At 45.7% G+C, this 25,322-nt stretch overlaps 1 protein-coding gene across 2 annotated transcripts in view; it reads right to left on the bottom strand.

Moving 5' to 3' along the window:
* CSPP1 (centrosome and spindle pole associated protein 1) overlaps nt 1–25,322 on the bottom strand; it is a 976,424-nt gene that overhangs the window by 244,752 nt on the left and 706,350 nt on the right. For both annotated transcript variants that reach the window (XM_069220290.1, XM_069220291.1), the window contains one exon: nt 7,782–7,848. In XM_069220290.1, coding sequence (XP_069076391.1) covers nt 7,782–7,848 — 67 coding nt within the window. The remainder of the gene's footprint in view (nt 1–7,781; nt 7,849–25,322) is intronic.

The raw sequence follows: 25,322 nt of genomic DNA, 5'->3' as shown, positions 1-25,322 counted from the left end.
CGGGGTCTTGTTGGCGACACAGAGCTTCTGGGAGCAGACATCACAGGTCCTGGACCCATGCTCCAACTCTGTTTGCCACAGTCCCTACTAAATATATATACATATATAAAATGTATATACACACACATATCCATATACCTAAATATACACATATTCATTTTGTGCTTCCAGATACTGTGATATTCTGTCTCCCAAGTTCTTGAAGAAAATGGGGTCAGCACTGATGATGGAGTAACATTCTCATGATTGGATCATTGGTGATAGAAAGGAATATCTATGTTTAACTGGCGGAAGGAACTACTTGCCTTTTTGGCAATCATGGCATCCATAACAATGTTGGTGAGAGGGCTGATCAAAGGATTTTTATTGCTGGTACTGAAAGGCATCTGTGTTTTATGCTCTGTTGTACTCTGTCTGACCTCTTCCCAAAGTAACTCAAAATGAGCAGTAGCACGTAGCCCAGGGGTCTCCAACCTTTTTCTAGTAAAAGCTACTTATACTGATTAAAATAATCATCCAGAGGTACGAATATTATTAGAATTTTAATACTGACCACAACAGACAAGTTTGCATGTTTGTTTTAAATACAAACCTTTCAGTTTTTGTAGGATGGGCTACACACAGAAGAGCTACTTATGGGTAGCTCACAAGCTACTCATTGGAGACTCCTAACAAGCCTGGAGGAAAGGCATACAACTATCACTTTCAGATTCAGATTCAGCTTTTTTCATCTGAATAGCATCATCCACATCTGTAAACCCAGATGGAATAATCCCAATCTTCCAGAACACAATCCATTTCCACAGAACTACTGTTACATTCAGTTCTCTGAATCCTTACAGGTGTTTTTTCTCATCAGACAGAAGCTTAAAGCAAATAGAGCACATTCGATAAATGACAAATGGGAAGCTTCCCATGTATGTTTACTTCCAGCTTTATCACCATTTTATAAAATGGGCAAACACAGAACATGAATACCAACCTATTTTCACAAATCTACAATGCAGTGAGAAAACAAGCCTCCCAAAGCCATTTCAAGATTGCAGACAGAGTAAAAAAAGTGAATGAATTGATCTGCAATTAGATTGTGAATTGTTTGTAATAAAGATTTACATAGCAGTGTGTAAACTTACAGTTAAATAACATTGAAACAGCCATAATCTATTTGTACTCTAAGTATCTCGTTTGTGATGTAAACCCCAGCCATTTAGAACAACAGAAAAAAACTCCATTCCCCCTCACAGATTCAACTGCAATGTGTTTTAAAGCTGGTTAAGAAATTAAAAAGGGAAGTAGCTCCAAGCAACTGGAGGACAGCGGTTCTCATGAAAACCTCTGAAATGCTGATGAACTGTTATGTACAGGGAAGGTACACTTTTCTATTCAGTACTGAATTTTTCATAGACATATTGGCCCCCATAATGACGTTGGCGGGTGGCGGAGGCCACCCGCCAAAGTCATCCCGTCATCAGGCCACACGAGTGGCCTGAACACCGCCGGCCCTAATTTGAGTTCCTCGCTGGGTTTCCGCTCGCCGGCCCAGCTGGGAACAGGGCCTTAACATTGCAGCTGGCTCCTAATGGAGCCAGCGGCAATGTGGCAGTGCAGCAGGTGGAATGTTCAACGCCGCCAACCCCCCCCCACCCCCCCCAAGTCTCCCAGTCCGCCAGCCTTTCCATGGCAGTGTAAACCTCCATGAATAGGCTGGCGGATGGGGACTCGTAATCCCCAGGGAAGCGCTGCCCTGGTGGATTACAACCACCGGGACTGCCAGGCTGCAGGCTGGCGGTGTCAGTGGTTGGACCGTGGCGGCTGTGCCATGGTCATAATACGGCAGTCGGACAGCCACGACTGTGGCGGTCCAACCACCACTGCGACACTGGCAGTCTGGTGACCACCAGGATCATTATGACCCCCAAAATCTTAAATTATGACTTCAAAAGCAGATAATCTTAGGGCCTGGAGATGTTTCATCTCAGAAAAACAGGTTATGCATCATAGCATGTCCCAATGAAGTTTGTGATCTTGACTGTTGATGCAGAAGCACTTTCATGCCAAAGGAAGTTGAGATTTTTTTGCATCTTTAAAAACGTCATTGAGGAACACACTAGCAAATTGTGCTGCTGCAGCAACAATGCATGTGGAGTGAGCCCTTATTCTGTGTCTCAAAGGTCTACCTACCTCGATGTGATAGAGGGGTATGCAATATGCAATCCACTTGGACATGTTTTTCTTCCATATTGTGTAACCCTTCTGGAAACGCTGAAGGAAACGAAAAACTGGTGTGAATTGCAAAATTTTGGTAATCTGACGATTAACAAACTTTAAACATCGCTTAGCAAATGAAGAGCTTTCTCCACCAGAGAAGAGGACTGTGTAAAAATCGTTGGCAGAGAAACCTTCTCAGAGAGGCAAAAAGAATGCAGCACTGTAGGCACAAAGTGTGGATTGGTGACAAGGGTAATTTTATCCTTGGTAAACAGAACGCTTGTATTTGCATAACTAGAAGCCTTACGGAAAGACTGAAGGGAGTCCTCATAGGTGTACCTAATAAACAAGTTACTTACTTTCGATAATGCCTTACTTGGTAGAGATTCTAACTAGCGAGTGATTTTCTCACCTTAGAATATTCCCCAGGCCTCAGACTGGATCCAGAATTTTTCGAGCAGTACCACTGCACGCCTGTAGGAGGCATCACTCAGTTTGGCATTGGTGGCACCATCCACGTCCAAATGACGTGCCTGGTGCTTATATAGGAGCCACCCTAGCATGCTGACGTTAGTTTCTTTTTGCAACTTTCTATGCCAGAAGCTCGGAACCACAAAGAATGCTGACACTCTGGAGTGTATTGCTAAGGCCCTTGAGAGGTGACCATATGAAATCAGTTTGCAGAGCAAGGGGAGGATGTTGTTAAGGAATCTGCGGCTAGAGAGAGTCTCTATCAGATAAGGCATTACCAAAAAGTAAGTAACTTGTTTATCTTATAAAGATCCAAGCCATACCATACCTCTCCATAGGTGAGTCTGTTAAACAGATTAAACCAAAAAGTCCAGCACTACCAAACAGGCAAAATGCCCGTCACAGCAGACCTGACCATCAAGGCAGTAATGTTTGGTGAATGTGTGCAGACATGCCCTTGTTGCTGCCTGACAGGTACCCAGGACAGGGACTCTGAGTCCAGTGCCTATAGCCTTGGCTCTGGTAGAAAGAGCACGCATGCCCTCAGGGGGTTGTTTTTTGGTCAGTGCATAGGATAGCTTTATGCAGAGATTCATCCATCATGAGATGGTCCTTTTCTGCACAGCCTTCCCTTTCGTAGCCCCAACATTCCCTACAAATAGCTGATCGTCCACCCGGAACTATTTTGTGCGCTCTAGGTAGAATGACAGCGTTCTTTTTTGTGTCCAAACATTGGAGTCTCTCCTCTTCTTTAGAAGGTTGAGGGGAAAAAAAGAAGGTAGGCAAGGTGATGTTCTGACTTACATGAAAAGGTGTCACAATCTTCGGAAGAAAGGAAGCCAGGTCCTGAGAACCAGTTTATCTAGGTAAAAGTTGGTATACGGAGGGTGCACAGAGAGTGCCTGCAGTTTTTTGGCCCTCCTGGTCAATGTTATGGCCACTAGAAAAGCTGGCGGAGTGGGCAGTTGTGCAGCGGCTCAAAAGGCATGCACATAGGAAAAGCCAAGATGAGGTTAAGATCCCACTGAGGCATGATGGAGGGCCTGGGAAGAAACGTGTTGGAGACCTTTGAGCAACCTAGTCACAGCAGATGACTAGAACTAAGAAGGTTGGTTCAGCAACTGCAAGTATTCCGAAATGGCGGATAAGTAAACTTTAACAATGCCCAGAGTAGAGCCCTGCTGGGCGAGAGAAAGAACAAACCATAGAACTTGTGATAAGGGTGCAGAAAGAGAATCAATATCTATGGATGCAACGCCATGCTACAAACTTGTCCCAATAGCAGGCGTATACCATCTTGGTGGAGGAATACCTGACTGCTAGAATAACATCACAGACTTCAAGAAGAAGATCGAAAGCGGTCAACAGTCGCTGCTCAATTTCCAAGCATGGAGGTGGAACATGCGCAGGTTTTGGTGCACGATCCTGCCAGCTGCAGGGACAAAAGATCCACCTGAAGGGGCAGCCTGAACGGAGTACCAATAGTCATGCTCAGGAGCTCGAGATACCAGACTCTCAGTGCCCAATCTGGAGACACAAGAATGACTTGCTGATCTTCTTGAGAACTGTGGGCAGGAGTGTTATCAGTGGTAAGACATAAAGGAGCTGGCGTCCACTCAATACGAAAACCATCTCCGAACAAAAACTGCCTTAGAAACTCCAGCCACAGAACTGCTGACATTGCGTGTTCTCAGCGTTGACCTCCACAGATGTGCTGCAACCAACGCCATCATCTTGGTAAACACCTGTGGGCTTGCAGGAAGGGGATGTGGAAATATGCGTCCTGTAAGTCTAATGCTACCATCCAGTCACCAAGCCAGACAGGAACTACACTAAAGTGAGCATCATGAATATCTCCTTTCTCAGGAAGAAACTGAGAAGGTGTAGGTCTGAGAAAGGACGGGGGCCTCTGTCCTTTTTGGGACGAAGAAAGTAGCGGGAGTAGCAACTGTACCTAATTCTGATGCTGGCACCTGCCTTATGATTGCCAAAACCGACTTGTTGGATGTTATAGACTTCCAGTGGGGCAAGTAATGGCAGATCCTGCCTCCCACTGGGTGGCCATGCTGGTATAAGGGCACACTAAAGGGATTTGTAGGCGGAGGTCGCCATGGGAATGTAGGCCACGGAAGGGGCAAAAGGCAGACTGGGGTTGGCATGGGGCCATGGAGAAGCCCAAGGACATGGCTATACGTCTGCTATCTTTAAAATGCTCCACCACTGAGTCTACCTTCTCACCAATGAGGTTAGAGCTATCAAAGGGCATGCCATGAGCAAAGCTTTTATATCCCCCGAGAAGCCAGTGGTTTTCGGCTATGTGTGGTGTCTAAGTGCCTCTGATGAAATCGCTCTGCCCAGCAAGAGGTCACGTCTAGTCCACACTTGAACATAAACTACGCTGCCTCTCATCTGCCAACAGTAGCTTGAAAGAGCATGGCTGGGGGCTCATCTGAGACCATAGACAGCATTTGAGCAACTGAGTCCCACAGTGTGGATGTAAAACGGCACACGGTGTTTACCGACCGGAGTGCTAGGCTGGCGGATGAGAAAATCATCTTACCAAAGGTATCCAGCCTTTTGGAATCCCTATTCAGTAGAGAGGTAGGGAATGCGCAATTACATATTGGTTGAAGACCTAATGTACCTAGAAGACTTGCCATATTGAATCTCCCTGAAAATTTCAGGCCTGTTTTGGTCAGCTGTCAAAAAGAAGACGTTAATGTATCTACATCTGAAGCAGACTGATAGCTTTAGACTTTCCCCAAACACAAAACCTTTCCCCTTTTCTGGTTTAAGTCTTGCTGTTGGAGGCTGCTCTAGAGGAATTCAGCATCTTTTAATAGTCTTACGGGATACCTACAGAACTAACTTCGAGGTCAGAAGAAAACTGCTGGTTACACAGAGTTGTGCTGAAGAACTTGGTTCTTATCAAGCAGGTTGGCACCCCCTTGAACTGAAGCAGCCATTACCACTAATACATCCTACAGGGAGATGAACAAGGACTGACTGGCCCAAGCTTGCACAGCTTCCATTTCATCTTGCGGAGGATACTCTGGATGAAGAAAATTGGTAGAAATGCGTAGGCAAAGATCCCTGACAAGGCATCAAAAATGATTCCCCCTAGTTTCCAGGCAGCACACATGTTGCTAAAAAGTAGCCCTTTCAAATATTCGGATGTAGCAAAGAGGTCCAGTGGAGGCGTGCCCTACTTGGAACAGAAGTTGAAGCTGCCTTGATTTGAGAACCACTCCTGCCTGCTTAAACTATCCACCCAGGCACTGCTCAACCCCCAAGCATGTTCTACTTTTAGCGTGATGCCGTAGCACCCAATGCAACAGACGCGGTGCGTCCTCAACAGTTTTGGTGATTTTTTGCTACTCTTTCCTTTCTTCCAATTCTGTTTATTGTTTTTAGAGTAGATAAGCCAGCGCATAATATAAAATACTGGCACCGAATACAGCAGCAGGGTAATACCCCATATTTACAAAGAATTTCAACTGCATCACGGCCAATCAAACTTACAATTTGGCATTTAAAATCAAGCAAACCTGGTATTTGTATCTCTAGAAGTCCAAGGACCCCATAATCTCTGGAGTTTGCTCACACACACTCTCTATTTGTAAGTCTCTTTCTCCGGCTTGCAGCAATGGTCCATGTCTCTAAACCATATAGACAGGGGTATACATTCAGCAGTTATCCAAATCCAGCAATGTCTCGTTTGGCCACGAGGAACCCAATGCCAGAAAGTATTCTCTGATATAAGGAAAAAGCCCACCCCTCCATAAACTCTGCCTTCTCTTCAAGTAGTTACCGGCAGGACACTTTCAGATAATATGGCATAACTTTGCAACACGTACATGCTGAATTTGGTGATCTTCCCATTGTCCACAGTCTTTCAAGCATGTAGTCTTTCTGGTGGAAATAGTTTAACTGGATCAGTCGTAGAGTGGAGGGAAAAGTAAGTTTTCAGGAATCTTCTTTGGTCAACAGACAATTGTCATCTGTTCTCCCACCCACATCGCTGCTACTCTACTTACAATATAGTGCTGTGTAGACATCTTACACTTTCTAATGGTAGATCTATGGCAAGAAGGCTTTCAGTGTAGGCCTCAGATCTGAATTACAACACAAATAAGGGCAACATATCTTTTTGAGGGGTCCAAAATCTATTTGCTGAGATTTCTTCACGGTGGGCACCAGGCACTGTGAGTGAATAATCCATAATGGGGTTAAGCTAAGGTTTCTGCATGAAAAAGCCCTCCCTGTAAAGATGTGACTGTCATCATGCAAAAGCGTGTTTGATCACTAGACACAATAGTCTCATTGGCTGGCCACTTGTATCCACTACATGTCCTGCTGTCCTCTAATAGCAGAATTATCACACAACAATGGGGGAAGGGGAAAGATGGATGCAAGACAACCTCAAGCCCAGAAGGGCTTTTTACTTGCATATAATGAAGTTGAGTTTTGACAAAGTCTCTGCCTTTATTGGTTTCGTATTAGCTGCTCTGTTCTGAGGCGCACACAAGGACCTCACTCTAGACTGGAGCTAAAAGACATAAGCTGTAGGACAATCCGAGTAATGGTATTGATTAAAAAGATCAGTAAAGGTAGAATAGCTCATTCCAGACAAGAAAGTCTGAAGATCAGCTATAAAGATTAAGGATGCCCTTTCCGAAACTCAGATCTATCACTCCCTAATACCGAAAATCTCATTGCAGCACTGCAGTAAACAAAACTAGTCAGCCCATGGCATTCCTGCGAGAAGTAGGCTGACCTGAGGAACTTGAGACTTGAGATTCCAAATGAAGGAATCCTGCTGCCACACACGGTCTAAAATCATTCTTACCTCAGCGGGAAATGGTAAAGACAACAGATTATTCAGATTTCTCTTAAACTGGATTGTGCTGTTACATCATACATAGTGGAAACAACTAGATGCAAGATTATTAAGGAGTACAGCACCAACAAATAAATATGCTTTTGTAAGCACAAAAGATGACTACAAGCGTACCTCAAGAGAAAGTAAAAAGTATCACATTTTGCCTCTCAATTGAGTGTGCTCTAAAAGCAAATGACAGTACTGAAGGATATACACTTACCATGGGCACGCAGCTGGTTTCTTCTTGCTGGGACCGGGGGAGACTGACTTCCAGATTTCGAATGTTCCTATGTGTGCAAGGAGTACATTATAACCAACTAGTTTAAAAACAGATGCAAGTCAACATAATACATGCATGGCTTGTAAAACAAAATCTGAATCCTGATGCCATTCCATTTGTCAATCTATTGTCCAGATCAACTATTTGTTTTAAATTTTATTTGATTTTTTTTTATTCAAACAGGGTACAAACATTCAGCATACAAAATTTTAATTGTGTTCTTTGTATACGTCGTGCATATTCAAGCGGGAGGGGACTGTTCGCTCCTGCTCATTTAATGATGGGCAGTATTGGTGCAGTAGTATTACTGTGGGCAATTACGGGCACATGTATTAAATGGTGCACAGTGCTGTATGGATGAATTGTATGCCTCCAGGGGTCAAACTATGTAGAACTATGGGAAGACAGACTTTGTTGCCTTGGACCACATTGGTGGTGGCCTGCAGTTCGATGCTGTTTGTATATTTTCAATATGAAGTTTGTGGGGGTATGAGTGTGGGGCACACAAGGTGGGGGCACCAGGGCCGGTTTCGTGGTGGTAATCCCCAGAAGGCGGGGGAGTCTGTGTAGTAAGGTCTAATGTTGGGGGGGAATGAGGGCACGTGGAGTGACCTGCAGTTGAAGGTTTTTTACCTCATGGGAGTCTAGAATCGACTCACGAGTGCTGATTGAAGTGAGCAAGAATGATCGCACAGTGGTGTGAGATGGGGCCGCGATGGAGGCCCCGCACTTCCTCTCCACGTAAAGCCTCCTATTTTGTTGCCCCCATTTAGTCATGGCCTCTCTCCAGGCTTCCATTAGGGGCGGGACAGGCGATCACCAATGTAGAGTGATCGTGCGAATTACTAGCAGGAGCGCTAGGGCCTCGAAGCAGGATCGTACTTTATGTGTTTTTTGACGTTTGAAAATGCCAAGGGCACTGGCTTCCCTTGTACTGAATTCAGTCAATTACAACAATTCCTTCAGGGTATCGTGAATGGTGGACCAATAAGAGCAAAGTGTTGGGCAGGCCCTGAGCATGTGTTGGAGGCCTCCTCTTGCGGGCAGCGCTGGCCCGTGAGGTAGACGGCTGGTGTTAGGTACGCCCTGTGCAAGAGATAAAAATTAATATTCTTGAAATAGGAATTACAGGAGACTTTCCTGGGGTGGGACAACGCCATCTCCCATTGTCTGTCACTCAGCTCCCTGCCCTGGTCTGTCTCCCATTGGCATCTTAGCGGCACTAGGGTAGTGCATAGTGTGTTAAGTATGGCTCTATATAACCAGGTTATAAGGTGGCGGCCGGGGCCCATGGTATATATTGTTTGTCTAACAGGGTGGTGCTGTGGTCCAATATCTGTTGGTCCCTACAGTGTCTACATTGTTAGGCACAGTTGTCGATGAGTGAGGAATTGCCCTGGCGGTATATTGTTATTCACAGTGATTTGGTCAAGCGTAATTGGCCATCTAGGTATAGGTCACCTACTGTAGTGATGTCATTCTCTGTCCATTCCGCCAAGCGATGCGCTTTATAGTGGCCTAGGGTCTGGGGAAGGCCCACCAACGAGATATCAGGTGCATAACAGGGTCTGTCTCGGGACAGTTGATGAACTCGTAGCATACAGGTGCAGGTTAGCCAGACCTGAAGAGGCTGGGGGAGTCTGGCATCAGCGTCAGGAATTGGAGGCTACGTGTAGTGACTATGTCCAACGGGCCTGGGGTGGCCAGCAGTCTCACACATGTAGGGGCCTGCTGCCCAGCGTGATAACCATTGGAGCTGTGCTGCCAGGAAGTAAGCTTCAAAGACAGCAGCTCCCAACCTGCACCAATCCCGGGGGAGCTGCAACTATGCAAAAGCTATTCTGTGGCGCTGTCGTGCCCAGATCAGAGTCCACATTAATGAATCCAGCTCTTTAAGGAAGGAGTGGGGGGGACAACCGGAGGTTTGCGAAGAAATATAACAGTCTAAGGAGGATGAGCATTTTAGTGAGTGCCATCCTTCCTATGCAGGAAAGAGGAAGGGTCCACCAGAATGCCATATGTGCTCTGACACCTGCTAACACCCGGCAAAGGTTGGCTTCATAGAGGTTCATCAGGGTGTGATGTAGGTGGATCCCGAGATATCGGACTGCCGGCAGGGTCCACGGGTGGTGTGCCAGGCCTAGCTGTACACCGGGGCATGGAATATCTGGGTGGAAAGGGTAGGCCACAAATTTAGCCCAGTTAATTTCAAGGCCCACCGCCGCCATAAAATTCTCCAGTGTGTTATACAGTGGAGTGAGGGGCATATTCCGATCTTACACCAGCATATCATCCACATACACTGAGGTCACGTGTACTCGTTCAGCTAATGGGATACCCCAGTGGCTGCCCTCCTGCCACAGGCAGATCGCCACTGGCTCAACTGCCAGGGCAAACAGGAGGGGAGACAGTGGGCAGCCCTTGCATTTACCCAGCTTAACAAGGAATGAGTTAGAGACCAAGTGGCACAATCGGTCTAGGGAGGAAGGATTATTGGAGAGGAGGCGGGTGTATGACAATAGGCATTCCCCAAAACCCATGCGGGTCAGCACGTGAAATAAGCAGTCCCATGTTAGCGTGTCAAATGTTTTCTCAACATTTAAAATGAGGCCTATGGCATGTGGGAAGGAGTTGCGGATCTGATCTTGGATTTGAAACAGGCAGCGGAGATTTTGTGAGGCACCCCTTCCACGAACAAATCCATTTTGGTCATCATGGACTAGGGTGTGACCATTTGAGAGAAACGGCTTGCTAGTACTTTACCTAATATTTTGTAGTCCACTCCTAATATAGTTTTCGCCCGGTAGGAACCCAGGGAGGCTGGGTCTCAATCAGGTTTAAGAATAAAGGTGAGAAGAGATTCCCAGAGGGTGCTCGGTTGAGTACCCAGCTGCAATGCTTCATCATAGACAGCCACTAATTGCGGAGCCAATTTAGATGCAAATGTGGAGTAAATCTCCAATGGTAGCCCATCCAAGCCTAGGGATTTATTACGGGCCAGGTCTTTAATTGCCTGACAAACCTCTTGGTCCGTGATTGATGTGTCCTGGTCCCGCCTGGTAGTCGTGGGGATGCATGGGGTTTTGATTTGCAACAAAAAGTTGCGACGGCTTGTGTGGGGGTTGTGGACGGGGCTTTCTATAATTGTGTATAGTAGTATGCACATTCTTGTTGGATCAATTGCTGGTCCCTGAGTATCGCCCGTTTGGGAACATATTTCTGTGATCGGTGGGGATGCTTATGTCCTGTCGTGCTAACCAGGCAATCAATCGCCCGGCTTTGTCACCTTCTTGATGTATTCTGGCCCTTGTGCCGTGAAGTTGAAATGCAGTAGGCATTCCAGTTGCTGGGTGAGTGTTTCGGGGGTGCCTGGAAAAATTCACCAGAGGGCATCTAGTAGTTATCTCCACGATTGGGGACCAGTGGGAAAAGGGAGATGCAGTTGTTCTATTGAAATTGGTGGCATAACACAACTTGGCAGACACAGAGATCTACCCCTACCTGCAAGTCAGACATGACACACGCGCACTTATGCCAAAACGTGCAGTACTGAAGAAGTCCTCCCCTTTGAAGGGCAGATTGAAAGGGGATCTTACGCCTAAAAAAGGGTATGTCACTGACTTATAAAAAGATCTAAAATAACTCACCTAACACCCTACAGTACAACATGAAAAACCAGTGGCTTATGCTATGAAGTTTGCACATCCAGCAAAAATATGTGATTCTCTGGGGAAATTTGTGTCCTGTAAATATAAAGTTATACAGTGGGTGCCATAATGGTTTTACACCCAGCCACCAAGGGTGTAAGTCGTGCTGACTGGAAGGCCAATCAGAACTAAGATAATTATCAAAGAATACCAGGACACATTAGTATACTCCACAATGTCAATATAAGTAATAAGGAGTACACCAAAAGTCCAATATGCGTTTTCATAGTTGGTTAGGGTTTATTCTTCTCAAGACACAGTACTTTCCAAAAGGCAGCTGACACATGTTTCATCATCTAGACTTTCTCAAGGCTGCAAAGATCAGATATGCAAAGAAAGGATACAGTAAGAACATATCGTAACACCCTACAGTAACTGGGTGAGAACAGGAGGAAATAGGGAAGATGGATGATGGTCTGTAGCAATAGGCAATTAGGACCAGAGATAGGTTTCAATAAAATTAGGGTTCCAACTGATTCAACTCTGGATACTGCACCACTCCAACTGCACAAGAATGACCCAAGTAAAATTGGGAAGACACACATCAAACCTGTGCCTGTGGAGGTGTGGGCAAGAAGCAACATTTCTTTATATCCTATGGGCCTGTACAGCAATGCAGACATTCTGGGAAAAACTCATGGAGCTTATGATACAAGCTGAGGGGTTGGGGGGGAACAGTAAAATGATAAGTTCTAAATACATGGGGCGATGCAGAGCCTGTGAAGTACACAAAAATTTGGACAATCTTAGGTCTGAGTGTGGCAATGAGAAATATCACAAAAGCGTAGGGAGGCGGGACTCCACCGGATGTGGAAAACTGGAAAAGAGATATGGATTGGTACATGTTTGCATAAAAGACTTCTCAGGGGACATGCCCACAGTAAAAGACTTCACAATTGATGGAAATTCTCCTTCTCAGAAAGGATACCTGAACTTTCCAGATGAAACAAGTTACTTACCTCTAACTGTAGTTCTCCAGTATTGGAAACTTTCATAGATTAACATGCTTGAATCATTCCCCGTTGTCAAGATGGGAGTCCCTGGTGTAATACAAAAAGCCATGCTCAATTGCATATAAAGCTGTAGAGGCACTAGGCCTCTTAATTTAGTAATATCTCAGTTGTTTTATAAAAAAGAACCAAACTTAAAAGGCAACCAATCAGCTCACACCACCATCTAGAACCCTTCTGTGAGGAGCTGATTTCCCTCAGATTTTACAAGCACAAGTGCAAAAATACGACTAGGACTGAGGAAAAAAATAAAGGTGAGCTCCACAGGGGAGGAGGGTGGGTCGCATATGAATCTATGAAAGTTTCCAATACTGGAGGACTACAGTTACAAGTAAGTAACTTGTTTCTTACTCCAGTATTGGAACTTCCATAGATTCAGATGCTTGAATCAGAATAGTAAGCAGTGAATAACACATTTTTGACCTGCAGATAGTAACATAGCACTTTGAAATGCAAACTGGTATGACAATATGTTCATTCACTTATTTTTACGATCTACAGTATTATTTTAAAGAAAATGTGAAACAACACAAAACAAGCGGATGAAGGGAAGGAATAATTTAGCTCACATTAATTGAAACAGGTTTCGAAGGACCACTTGCCCAACGGCTGCATCCCGAAGTGACTTCATGTCCAAGCAGTAATGCTGCGTGAAGGTGTGAGTTGTCTTCCATGTCGCAGCCCGACAGATGTCTTTAATTGACACACCAGCAAACAGCGCATAGGACGCAGATATAGCTCTGGAGGAATGCGCTCTCACACTTGTTTGCAATGGTCTACCTGCTTTCTGATGGCAGAAGATGATTGCATCTTTAATCCATCGGGATATAGTCTGTTTCGTTACAGAGTGACCTTTCCTAGTGGCACTGAAAGCTATAAATAACTGATTGGACTGTTGGAACGACTTTGTTCTGTCCAGAGAGAATTTTATGCACCTTTTAAGTTCGAGTGAATGGAGGGTCCTTTCTGCAGTGGTTTGTTGGTTCAGGAAAAAAAGATTTTAGAACCACTGGCTCGTTGATATGAAATTCCGAAGGCACCTTAGGAATTAATTTGGGATTGGTGAGTAGAATGACTATCTTGTTTGAACTGCAGGAAAGGTTCTTGTAAAGTGAAAGCTTGAATTTCACTAACTCTGCGTGCCGAAGTAAGGGCAAGAAGGAGAGCTACCTTCCAAGTGGGATACTTAATGTCCGCGCTGTGGATAGGCTCAAAAGGCTCCTTCATAAGCTGGCCAAGGACGAAGTTGCCATGCCGGAGGTGGAGGCTTTACTGGAGGAAGAATTGCTTGACTAATCTCAGAGAGCATAAGGACGGTTTGCCTGGTACTTTCCTGTATCTGGAAACTGCTGTCAAATGGACTCTTATTGACGAATGGGCAAGTCCGGAATGTGCCAACTGCAAGAAATATGGCAAAACCGCCATCGGTGCGAAAGAGAGAGGAGGCAATTTCTGGGTTTCACACCACAAACAAAATCGCTTCCACTTTAGGTGGTAAGATTTGTTGGTGCTAGCTGCACGTGCTTTAGCTAGCACTTCCCTGCACTCAGTTGGTAGGTCTAGATGGCCAAATTTGTTGAATTCAGGAGCCATGCGTATAAACTCAGAGATTTGGGATCCAGGTACCTCACTTGTCCCCAGTTGATGGTAAGCAGGTACGGAATTGGTCTGATTCTGATGGGTGGACAAGCAGCAGGAGAAGCAACTCTGTGTGCCACGGTGGAGCTATTAGGATAATCTGTCAGGGTTCAGACTTCATCTTCCTGATCACCCTTGAGAGGATAGGGATCGGAGGAAAAGCATACGCATAGATCCCTGACCATGCGATCGAAAAATGCATCCCCCCATGTTGGTGATGCCAACTTGCATAATGTTGGGACTTGGCATTTTGGGAGGATGCAAAGAGGTCCGGATTCGGTTTTCCCCACTGGTCGAAGATTTAATCTAGTGTCCTCTGGTCTAATTCCCACTCGTGGGAGGATGTTGCCAACTTGCTTAATGAATCTGCAATGGTATTTTGTAGGCCTGGGACATGTTCCGCTGTTATGTGGACTGAGTGGTGAATGCACTATTTCCAGATAGTTTGCGCTTCTCGAGAGAGTATGTGGGAAGGTGTTCCTCTTTGTTTGTTTAGGTAGTGCATTGTGGTGTTATTGTCTGTTCTGACAAGCACTGCTGAGCCTTGTATCCTTGGAAGGAAGGCTTGTAAGGCATAATAGACCGCTCTTAACTCAAGAAGGTTTATTTGGAAAAGATGGTGAGAAGGGGGCGCCACTTGCCGCTCACCCTAAGGTCCTGCAGGCATGCACCCAATCCTGTGATGCATCCGTAGTTACAACCATTGGAGGAATTTGTGCCAAGAAGCTGAGTCCTTTTGAAATGTTCTCGGGCATTGTCCACCAATCCAGAGAGTGGACCATGCATGGTGTTAAGAGGGGAGGACCTTGAACTGGAAGTGTTTGCCGCTGACCACAAACCGAAGGTACTTTCTGTGCAGAGGATGAATGGAAATTTGAAAGTACGCGTCCTGAAGGTCTAGGGAGGCCATGTAGTCTGCTCTATTCAGAAGCTGGAGCAGGGTCACCATCCGAAATGTTTGTTTCTTGAGGTACTTGTTCAGCTCCCGTAAGTCCAGAATTGGACTCCATAAGCGAGATTTATTTTGGATGAGAAAGAAGCAGGAGTAAAAAACCCTTCCCTCTCCGGGAATATGGAACAGACTCTACAGCCCCTTTCTTCAGCATGGTCATTACCTCCAAGCACAACAGACAAAGGTGTTTTTGTTGGGTCTGGGATGGAGGCATTGATGCGGGAATCTCAATGAATTCCAACAGGTGTCCGAATCATACTAAATCCAGCATCCACTTGTCCTTCGTTATTTGTTGCCAGCGGTGGATATGATTGTTTAAGATTCTGTGAACAATTGCAGGAGAAGAGTGAAGAGGAAGTGTCGTTAGGCAGTCATTGCCTACGTTCAGACACCTTAGATTGTCGCCTCAATTTGTTCTTGTGGTAGGGCCTGGTATAGGCTGCGGGAGGCAGTTGCCACGGCTGGTATTGCAGCCTAGACGGCTGGAACATGGAGGAATAGAATCGATACCTAGCTGGTATCCTCTGCGAAAGGAAGGTTGACCTCTGCCCCTAGCACCACGAAAGGGCACTTTCCTGTATTGCAGAGTGCCTAAGGATCTTCCTGTCTCTGTATCAGAATTAATGGCTTGAAGAGCGTTGTCGACGTGCTTCCCAAACAGCGCTTCCCCATCATATGGAAGATCCAGAATCTTTGTCTGCTAAAGATCGTTGGCCCTCTTTGAGCACCTTTCTGGCTTCTGTTTTGGAAGCATCCGAAAGCTCTTCCAAGGATTGAGACAGGTCTGACAAGAGCTGTCGATCCTATCTGCCAAGTACAGCAAGGGAATTGGCCGCCCTTACTACAATAGCGGACATTGAGGAGAAATGCTTGCCGATGTTATCTAAGTGTCTCCCCTCTTTATCCGGCAGTGATGTCAACAGCGCAGAGGAGTTCCTGGAGCGACGCTGGGTGGCTTGAGAAATCACGAGTCCGGCTTCAGGTGGCCTGAGATGCAAGTCGAAGCATCCTTCGTGGGTTTATATTTTTTGTCCAGCCTCAGCAGCACTGCAGGGATTGTTGCCGGATTCTGCATGATCTTCAGGCCCTGGCTCCAAACATGGTCTATGATGGGTATAGCTCTGACCATCTTCCTGTGTGGTTCTTTAAAATCGTAGAGGAAGCAATCTTGCTGAGTTGTGGGCACTGGAAGATCAAACCACGTGGCGGCACGCTCAAGTAGGTTTTGGAAGCCACCTATATCTTCAGCAGGTGCTGTAGGAGAAGCAGGTGCTGGAATAATGTAATCATCCCACTCATCATTCTCAGGTTGTATTTCACCCTCCTCCACATCGTCATCGTTAAGACTTGATGCCTTGGTGTGGAAAGAACAAAATATTGTGGTCTTGGCTGAGGTATATGATGTGGCTGCTGCAAGTGGGGAGTTGTTGGCTGAGGGTGAAGTATCGGTTGTTGAACCGATGAAGGCTTTGCCGGAAAACATTTGTGATAGTCCGCCAACATTGCTTGTAAGTCTGAAACAAGCCCAGGGGGAAGACCTACCAGCCCCGGCTGCTCATAATAGCTTTGCGTATAGTATGAAGCATCGTCATCTGAGTATCCTTAGCATTTAACCATTAACTGGGAAGGGCTGCTGGCTACTCCAAAAATACCCTCCTCATCCGAGTAATCGTCATCTAAGAGATGTGAGAGTAAAAGGCTGGAAACCTTGCTAGGAGACATATCTGAGGGGGTCAGATGATACTTCTTCGCCCGCCCGTGTACGTCCTGGTCCGTCGACGAAAACAGAGGCAAGGAACATGGTCTCTGCACTTTCGCTGCACTCAACGGATCGGTCGTCGTCGACGGTGGAAACGTCGACGGTTGGAGTGTTGTCGACAGTGGGCCTGTCGTTGACGATGCCGTCGATTGTTGTTGCCCCGGCGACAAAGCCGTCGTCTGTGGAAGCACCGTGGGACGAGGCAGTCAGTGGAAGCAGCATCTATGAGGCCGTCGCTGGCGGAGTCGGCGATGGAAGTGTCGACGGTATCAACGCCGATGGTGAAGAAATAGGACGTTTCGTCGACGAGGATCCTGTAGATGGCGTAGAAGTTGGTTTCTTGAAGGTATGCTTGACCTTAAATGGTGGCGTTGATGGCTCAGAGACAGGCTTCTTTTTTGACTTAAGTCTGAAGCTTTAGTTTTCATCTTTGAAGGGCTACACATTTTTGAGGACATCTCAGAAGATTTTTTGAAAGCTTCCCTGGGTCTTTCCTCTGAAGAAACTCCAGATTGTCGTTTTACAGGTGTTTTTACCACAGAAGCAGCAGAGGAAGCACTGTCCTCATCAGAAACTGTATTGTCCCTGGATTTCAATTTCTGTAGCCAGATGAGAAGACAAACTTCTCTGTCCTTAAGTGTCTTTGTAGAAAAGGTTCTATATAGCTTACAGTCTCTAGGTTTATGGTTAGGCTAGAGACAATACATACAGTCCTTATGCTGGTCATCCACATGCAGCCTTTTCTTCATGCAGGTAGCACAGGCTCTAAAAAGGCCTCTTCTTAGGTGTCTCTGACATGGTAGCCAGGTTCACCCACCTTGAATGAGTTCTGAAGAGGAAAAGTATCCAAATCTCTTCAGAAAGGACTTCTGAAAGAAATACTGAGCAGAGCTCAAAGGAGACTCCTTAGCATAAGGTGCAGTGGAAAATCTGAGGGAAATCAGCTCCTCACAGGAGGGATCTAGAGGGTGGTGTGAGCTGATTGGTTGCCTTTTAAGTTTGGTTCCTTTTTGTAAAACGACTATGAGATGTTACTACATTAAGAGGCCTAGAGCCTCTACAACTTTATATGCAATTGAGCATGGCTTTTTGTATTACACCGGGGACTCCCATCTCGACGACAGGGAATGATTCAAGCATGTGAATCTATGAAAGTTCCAATACTGGAGTAATCCTTCTATAATAAAGACAAAGAGCAAAACTAAAACATGAGCATTTACACATGACCATGGTTTTCTTGAAGACATGGAAAGCAAGATCACTCTATGTCCTGCCGATATCTTGGCTATCTCAGAGCTGCAAATGCATTATACTGAAACGTCCCTTTAGGCTGGTGAGAAAAGACCATTGACAGATACCTACGTAACTGTGCTTGATAACTATTGCTTAATGGACCGTTTTACAAACTTCAACTATTAAAAAGGTTTAAAAAAAGAGGCACTTTTATTAGTGGAACACACACTGACAAGATCAGGAACAAATTGAAAGTGCTACACACTCAAATGCTGTGTGTTTGTACTTTATATTTTTTACATTCCTACTATCGACCTCAGCAACTGAAGAGCAACAGAGCAGTTTCACGATATCCACCTCTCTGGTTTGTCTGGCACCACCCCGTATACCCTACTGAAGAGGCCACCATTAATTAATATTCATAACATTTTAGAACAGAAAATTATAGTGGGGAACAAGGAGCACAGACTATAACTAATGGCTACTGTCCCTGAGGGTGGGTAGACCCTTCCTGTGCCCACCCTTTGGGGACAGGGGCACATTCCTAACCCTAATGGCTATCCTCCTCCAAAACAAGATGGAGGATTCATGCAGGAGGGGGTCACCTCAGCTCTGGACACCCTAGGGGTGGTCCCAGCTGAGGTGGTCACTCCTCCTTGTGTTTACTAATGTTCCAGCCAGACCAGACGTCAAAAGTGGGGCTTGGTCCAGGAGGGCGGGCATCTTCACTAGCTGGAGTGCCCTGGGGCAATGTAACAAAAGGCAGGAACCTTTGAGGCTCACCGACAACTGTTGCTGTTCCTACAAGGGTGAGGTGTGAAGCATCTCCATCCAGAGCAGGCTTTGTCCCCAACCACAGAGAGGACAAAGGCTCTCAACCCTATGGGGTTAGAAACTTGTCCGCTGGAGGCAGGCTGGCACAGATCAGACACCCTCACTAGAGGGTTGGGTGAAATACAGGGGGCATCTCTAGGATGCCCTCTGTGTGCATTTGACAATAGATCCATTACTAGCATCAGTGTGGGTTTACAGAACTGAGAAGTTTGATACCAAACTTACCGGTCTTCAGTGAAGCCATCATGAAGCTGTGGAGTTCATAATGACAAACTCCCATCCCATGTACTCAATATGGCCACACTGCACTTACAATGTCTAAGAATGTACTTAGACACTGTAGGGGCATATTGCTCATGCAGCTATGCCCTCACTTGTGGTATAGTGCACCCTGCCCTAGGGCTGTAAGGCCTGACTTACCTATACCACAGGCAGTGGTTTGTGGGCATGGCACCCAGAGAGGGATGCCATGTCGACTTTACCTTTTTCTCTCCACCCACATACACAATCTGCAATGGCAGTGTGCATGTGTTTGGTGAGGGGTCTCTTAACGTGGGCATAATACATGCTGCAGCCCTTAGAGATCCTCCCTTGCTACAAGGCCCTTGGTACCACTGGTACCTTTTACAAGGTACTTAGCTGTGTGCCAAGGGTGTGCCAATTGTGGAAGCAATGGTACAGTTTAGAGGTCCCCAGCACACAATTAGTCAAGTTAGCATCAAATATCAGGCAAAAAGTGTACGTGTTTTTGGAAGGAGGGAGGAAAGGGTGAGAAACCATGCCAAAAGGGGCAGTTTCCTACACCAGTAAGGAGATGTTTTGCCTTTCTCAAAATGTTCCTACATCCTAGAGATGGGTTTAAATCATGTCAAGTTCAACATCCCAGAGATGGGCTGACATCACGTCTTAAATCAGTCAAGCTCAGCAAAAAAGATGTGTTGCTTACCATGAACAAATATAATGTGAGGCCTTTGACAGGAGAAGTTGGTACAGATACAGCTACCAGCATGGCCAAACATCAAAGGGTTAGGATTATTGTTGTATAAAAACTTCCCTCAGCTTAAGAGTGAGTTTCAGTACACAAGAAAAGTGCACCTGACTAGCTAATCAAAAGGGCCCTCCCTTTGGAGTTGGTCTTAGATTATTTGGACACACAATGCCATCATTTTGCTCCTTTTCCCCCTCAACAAATAGATCTGTTTCTGAGCTTCATATTTTCCACACTTTGGAGATGGATTGCGTTCAAGTGCAGTTGTTGGGCCAGCAGATAATGAAAGATCATTCCTCCCTACTAAGTGATGCAGTACATGGTTGACTGTTACCTGTTTGCACCAGAACAGGCTCTGCCATGTACATAGAAGTACAGATCGTAAGGGTTAGGGGAGGCCCTCAGTTCAAGCTTGCTGATACTGTATAATTTATTTTCTGTGATTGAATTCTTCCACTTAATGATTTGTTGTGTTTGTTCCCTATCTCACTGTGAAGGTATGCATCATGGCGGTCTGGATGGGAAGTTCCTTATGGTGTGGTATTCTATCAATATTACAGTTAGGCAGGGAGAAATTATTTAATCAATATTACGCAATTAGGCAGAGAGAAAGGATTTCTTACAATAATGTATCAGGATATGTCCTTTCTAAATAATGATTATCACTGCAGTACCTGGTACAAAAGAAAAAGTTAATTACCATTGGTAACGCCTTTTCTGGCAGAGACTATTTAAGGAACAGTTTCTTACCTGTAATTCCAGTTCTCGTGTAGGGGAATTTCCATGATAAGTCATAGGCACTGAATAGTCCTGCCCATGTGCAGGGACCCTGGAGCACTTCTTTAAAATATATCTTCCCAAGTGGGGATTTTCACCTTTCTTGAGGAAGGCCTGTAAAGACACTTAAGATAGAATTAATGAAGCCTATATACCTAGACTACCCTGGCCAAAGTCTCTTGAAGTAAAAAATAATAATAATTTAAGACAGAGATGAAGGAGAGTTGGACAGAGTAGCCTCATAGGCTGCCATTATATGGCTAAAATAGAGACTGAGCCTTTACAAACCCAGAGACCACCAGTATCCTATCATGCTCAGCTAGTAACAGTTTATACAGTTCTTTCTGAAGGCAATGTGAGACCTATGGAGTTTTGTGTGGACTCCTCTGTCTATTCCACTGGGGAAGAGGGAGGGTTTCTTATGACTTATCATGGGCATTCCCCTAAGTGAGAACTGGAGTTAAAGGTAAGAAACTGTTCCTTCTCTTGTAGGGGATTTCCAAGTATAGTCATAAGCACAAAATAGAAAAGCAAGCCCAGGAGGAGAAGACGAAGGATGATCTATAAAATATAAGCAAATAGGTTTCTGAGGGAGCACCTGCCCTACTTGAGCATCTTCTCTGTCAGAATCTAGGCAGTAGTGCTAAGTGAATGTATGAACAGATTTCCAGGTTGCTGCTTTGCAAATCTTTGGAAAAGGAATATTGCGCAGCAAAGCAGTAGTGGCTGTTTTCCTTCTAGTAGAGTGTGGTTTTGGTCTAGCACACTCTACTAGAGAGTTTTTGTTAGTCTTTTGATAGCATAGTAAAATACAAGAAACTATCCATTGCGAAAAGGATTGCTTGGAGATGGCTAAGCCTGTACAGAGGGGACCATAGTTGATAATTAGTTCGACCTGAGGATGTACGTGTTTTGTCAAGATAAAATGTCAATACTCGTCTTACAGCCAGGGAATGGAGGGTTCTTTCCGCTGGAGTACAAGGATTCTGAAAAACTGTTGGTAAAGAGACTGTCTGGTTGACATCGAAGTCCGAAACCACCTTAGGGAGGAATTTCAGGTGACCACTTTGTTAGAATGAAATTTGGTGTATAGTTCATAGGAACAGATTGCCTGGATCTGTCTAACCCTGCGGGCAGAGGTGACTGCCACAAGGAAGGCGGTTTTCCAAGACAGGTGTTGGAGAGAGGCCTCATGTATGGGTTTGAAGTGTTACTGCATAAGGTGTGAAAGGTCTATATTTAGCGCCCATGGAGGGGAAGGGCACCAAATCGGAGGAAAAACCTTTTTCAAACCCTCTAGAAAATTCTTGATGACAGGGATTCTGAAAAAAGAGGTTTGTGAAAGACATTTTCTGTAGGCAGTAAGAGCTGCCAGGTGAACCTTTATAGAAGAGAATCACAAGCCAGATTGTGCCAAATGGAGTAAGTATGGAAGAATGACCTCTTTCCGGCAAGTAGTAGGGTCCTCGTTCTTAGATGAACAACATATGCAAATCTCTTCCATTTGAAGGCAAATGCAGAGCGTGTAAAGGCCCTCTTCACCTCTCTGAGGATCTCCATACAGACTTGTGGCAGATTCAATTGTCAATACTACTCTAGCTCAGGAGCCATGCTGCCAAACTCAAAGAGGAGAGATTGGGGTGTACCATCTGTCCTCCGGATTTCGTCAGTAGATCTGGCTTGCATGGCCGCTTGAGATGTGGCCGGACGGACCGGTGAAGGAGGTTCATGAACCACCAGTGACGTGGCCACTTCAGAGCTATGAGAATCATCTTGGCTCTCGAATGAGATAGCTTGATGAGAACTGCCAGGCTAGGGGAATCAGCACGAAAGTGAAGAGAAATCTGCCGGACCAGTTGATCCATAGAGCATTCCCCAGATTCCCTGTCTGGAAGTACCTTGATGCAAAGCTTTGGCATTTGCTGTTTTCTGAGGTTCTGTACAAGTCGATGGGTGGAGTTCCCCACCGTTGAAAAATGTCTTGAACGATGTTGTTTAAGATCCACTCATTGTTGGAGAGAATCGGCTTGAGCGTTTTGTACACCTGGAAGGTGAGTCACAGGATCGAGACAAGTCTGGCCAGAAGCCATTTCCATATTGTTTAGGCTTTATCAGACAAGGGCCTGGACCAAGTCCCTCTCGATGTCTGCTTCTTAAGGTAGTACATGGTTGTTGTAATGTCCGTCTGAACAAGTAGGGAGTTGAAGCTTAATGATGGATGAAACACTTTCAGTGCCAGGTGGACTGCTCGCAGCTCTAGGAGATTGATGTGATATGTTGGTTCTCTCTGGGAAGTTGGTTCTCTCTGGGACCACTGGCCCTGAATTTGGAGGTGGTCCATGTGGGCTCCCCAACCCAGTAGAGAGGCATACGTGACTATGGTCTATGGAGGAATCTCCTGATGGAATGGTGTACCTTGCAGGAGAATGGTGGGAGAGCACCACCATTTCAAGGACAGCTTTGCGTAATGTGATAGATGACTCCTGTGACTCTCAGTTGCCTGTCAGTTGGTCCTAATGGTCCTTGAGGCTTTACTGAACAGGTCTCATGTAGAGACAGACATTCGGTGTCAGAAATTTGCAGGAGGCCATGTAACTAAGTAGAGAAGATACTGTTCTTCCGGTTGAATGAGAGGTTTTCATGAGAGCTTGAGACTTCCGAAGGAATGTTAGGAGCCTCTCCTCCGAAGGACAAAAAGGCAAAAAGTGTGTGTTTATTTTATTTTTTATTATTTTTTGAGAGTTTCTATAGCGCTGGCAAGAGCGAGAGGATATCAGAGCACTTTACAACAAAATAGATAATAAACACATGAAAAACACATGAAAAGTCCAAGAGTCACATTACAGACTGATATTACAGAGGGGTTGTCATGAACAGAAGGGTAGTGATCCGGGAATGGTAGGGTGGGGAGTGAGACCCTTTTTGATGTGAGGGTTGGTTTAGGAGGTATTCTTTAAGTAGCTTCTTGAAGATTGGATGGGAAGGGTTCGATCTGATGTGAGGCGGTAAAGAGTTCCATATTCTCGGAGCGTTGTTTGAGAAGGAGCATGACCGAGTTTTTTGCTTGTTGGATTTCGGTCGGAGGAGTGAGTTTGTGCTTCTCAGAGATCTGGTTTGACCAGCTTTCACTAGTTTATTTACGGGGTATTCAGGTTTCCCAGTGTGAAGGGCTTTGTGTGTTAGACAAGCAGTGCGGAACAGGCAACGGGCCTCGATCGGGAGCCACTTAAGACTCATCAAGGCTGGGGAGATGTAGTCATATTTCTTAATTCCCGTCACTAGTCTGGCAGCTGCATGAAGAGTGGACCTCATAGGGGCGAGTCGGGATTTGGCTGTGCCAGTAAGGATGGAGATCCCATAGTCTAGTCTTGAGAGTGCCAGTGCTTGAGTGGCCTGTTTGAGGTCACCCTGGGGAATGAAGGATTTGATTTTGTGTAGAAGTTTAAGGCTGAGGAAGGCGTTGTTCACGTTTGTCTTGATGTGGTCCTGCATAGTCAGGTTGGAGTCCAGAGAGATTCCCAGGGATTTGACCGTGCTAGACAGGGAGAGGGTACATTTGAGAGCGTCAATAGATTTTAGCCATTCTTGCAGTTGAGGAAGCTGGTTAGATTTCGAGAGGAGGAGTATTTCCGTCTTGTCGTGATTGAGTTTGAGATGGTTATGAGAGAGCCAGCAGAGGGCTTCTTTAAGGGTACTGTTCAGAAGGCGAATGTCTTCTAAGGAGGATAGTTCAATATAGAGTTGTGGGTCATCCGCATAGAGATGGAAGGGGATATTGGCTCGAGTAAGGATAGTGGTAAGAGGGTCGATGTTGAAGAGAGTTGGAGAGGGGACAGATCCTTGGGGGACCCCTCTGGTAATTAGGGAGGTGGGTGAGGTCAAGTTGAGAAGTTTTACTTGTTGTGTTCGGTTTTGTAAGAAGGCGGAAAACCAGCGGAGGACAGTACCTTCAATGCCTAGTCTCTTTTGGAGGGAGTTGAGAAAGAGTTTGTGGTCGACAGTGTCAAAGGCCGCTGTTACATCAAGGAGAATCAGTAGGAAGGGTCGGTCGGAGTCTAGGGAGTTGTGGAGGTCGTCTACTATGTTAAGGATGGCTGATTCTGTGCTACAGCCTTTCCGGAAGCCTGGTTGAAGAGGTTTGAGGAGGTTGTTGTTATCGATATGATGGGTTAGTTGTTGGAGAACACATTTCTCAAGAGTTTTGGCAAGGAAGGGAAAGTTGGAGACAGGTCTGTAGTTGTGGAGGTTGTTCGGGTCAGCTCCTGGTTTCTTTAAAATCAGCGTGATTTGGCCTAGTTTTAGGCAGTCGGGAAACACACTGGTCTGAAGGGAGCTATTGATGATCATAGTCCATGTAGGGGAGAGGGACTGGTGGAGTTTTTTTGCCAGGGAGGAAGGGAGGGGGTCAGCTAGGTGGGAGGAAGTTTTTGGAGGTGGACATAAGTTTGGAGATGTCTGATACCAGGAGGGGTTGGAAAGATCTCCAGCTTGCGGGGGTCGACAGCTGCGTCTGGTAGAGGAGAGTGATTTCAGTTTTAGGGGCAGGTTGTCGGAGAGGTATGGAGCAGGGATAAAATTGTTAG

The sequence above is a fragment of the Pleurodeles waltl genome, chromosome 2_2 (assembly GCF_031143425.1).
Source record: "Pleurodeles waltl isolate 20211129_DDA chromosome 2_2, aPleWal1.hap1.20221129, whole genome shotgun sequence".
Taxonomy (NCBI): Eukaryota; Metazoa; Chordata; class Amphibia; order Caudata; family Salamandridae; genus Pleurodeles; species Pleurodeles waltl.
The sequence above is the reverse complement of the archived record's forward strand: the minus strand, read 5'-3'. Positions and strand labels throughout refer to the sequence as shown.